General features: G+C 63.6%; 1 protein-coding gene across 3 annotated transcripts in view; it reads right to left on the bottom strand.

Annotated features, from left to right (window-relative positions):
- Positions 1 to 134: 134 nt before the first annotated feature.
- ARHGEF1 (Rho guanine nucleotide exchange factor 1) overlaps positions 135 to 686 on the bottom strand; it is a 17707-nt gene continuing 17155 nt past the window's right edge. For all 3 annotated transcript variants that reach the window (XM_077768161.1, XM_077768160.1, XM_077768162.1), the window contains 2 exons: positions 552 to 654; positions 135 to 306 (listed from right to left, as the gene is read on the bottom strand). In XM_077768161.1, coding sequence (XP_077624287.1) covers positions 571 to 654 — 84 coding nt within the window. In that variant the 3' untranslated portion in view covers positions 135 to 306; positions 552 to 570. The remainder of the gene's footprint in view (positions 307 to 551; positions 655 to 686) is intronic.

The following is a 686-nucleotide window of genomic DNA, read 5'->3' on the forward strand; positions in this document are numbered from 1 at the left end:
AAACCTCAAATTCAGGATATAAAAACAGAGCAAAGGCACTTGGGGGTGGGGGTGGCCTACCCCCAGGCAATACGGAGCTGGCCCAGGGACTGGGAGGTCACTGCGGGTCCGCCCTGGAATGAAGCCCTGAGTCCCCCAAGCAGGAGGGAGAGAAGGCCAAGGCCAGTGGGAGGCTGGGGGGAGGCAGTGATCCCAGCTGGGCACCCCCCCCAGGCACGCCTGGCTCCCTCTCCTCAGGCCCTTGGGGTTGGAGATGCTGCGGCAGCTGTGCGGTGGGGGCGGGTGGCCCTCAGTCTTGCGGAAGGCCTGGGGGAGGGAGGAGAAGGGAAGCGGAGAGATGAAGACAGAAACCAAGGAAAGGGGGAGAGAGAGGGTGTGGGGTTGGGAGCAAGGACAGAGGTGGGGGATGAAGAGGGGGAGAGGATAGGCAGGGAGGGCACAGAAGAGCCCGAGAAGCAGAAACTGACAGCCAGGAGGTGGCTCAGGGAGAGACATGGCCAGGGCTGTGGATAAGGGAGCCCTGAGCTGGCCCCTCTGGTTCCCCCACTCACCTGCCTGGGGCAGGGGGCCTCAGGTGCAGCCAGGCTGGGGGACGCTGTTTTCCCCAAGCTGACACACGAGGAGTCGTAGGCGACAGAATTCCTCTTCCACCTCCTGGTTGGGGTGGGGGGATCATCAATGAGTTC

This window comes from Crocuta crocuta, unplaced genomic scaffold, assembly GCF_008692635.1.
Source record: "Crocuta crocuta isolate KB4526 unplaced genomic scaffold, BGI_CrCroc_1.0 scaffold886, whole genome shotgun sequence".
NCBI classification, from domain to species: Eukaryota; Metazoa; Chordata; class Mammalia; order Carnivora; family Hyaenidae; genus Crocuta; species Crocuta crocuta.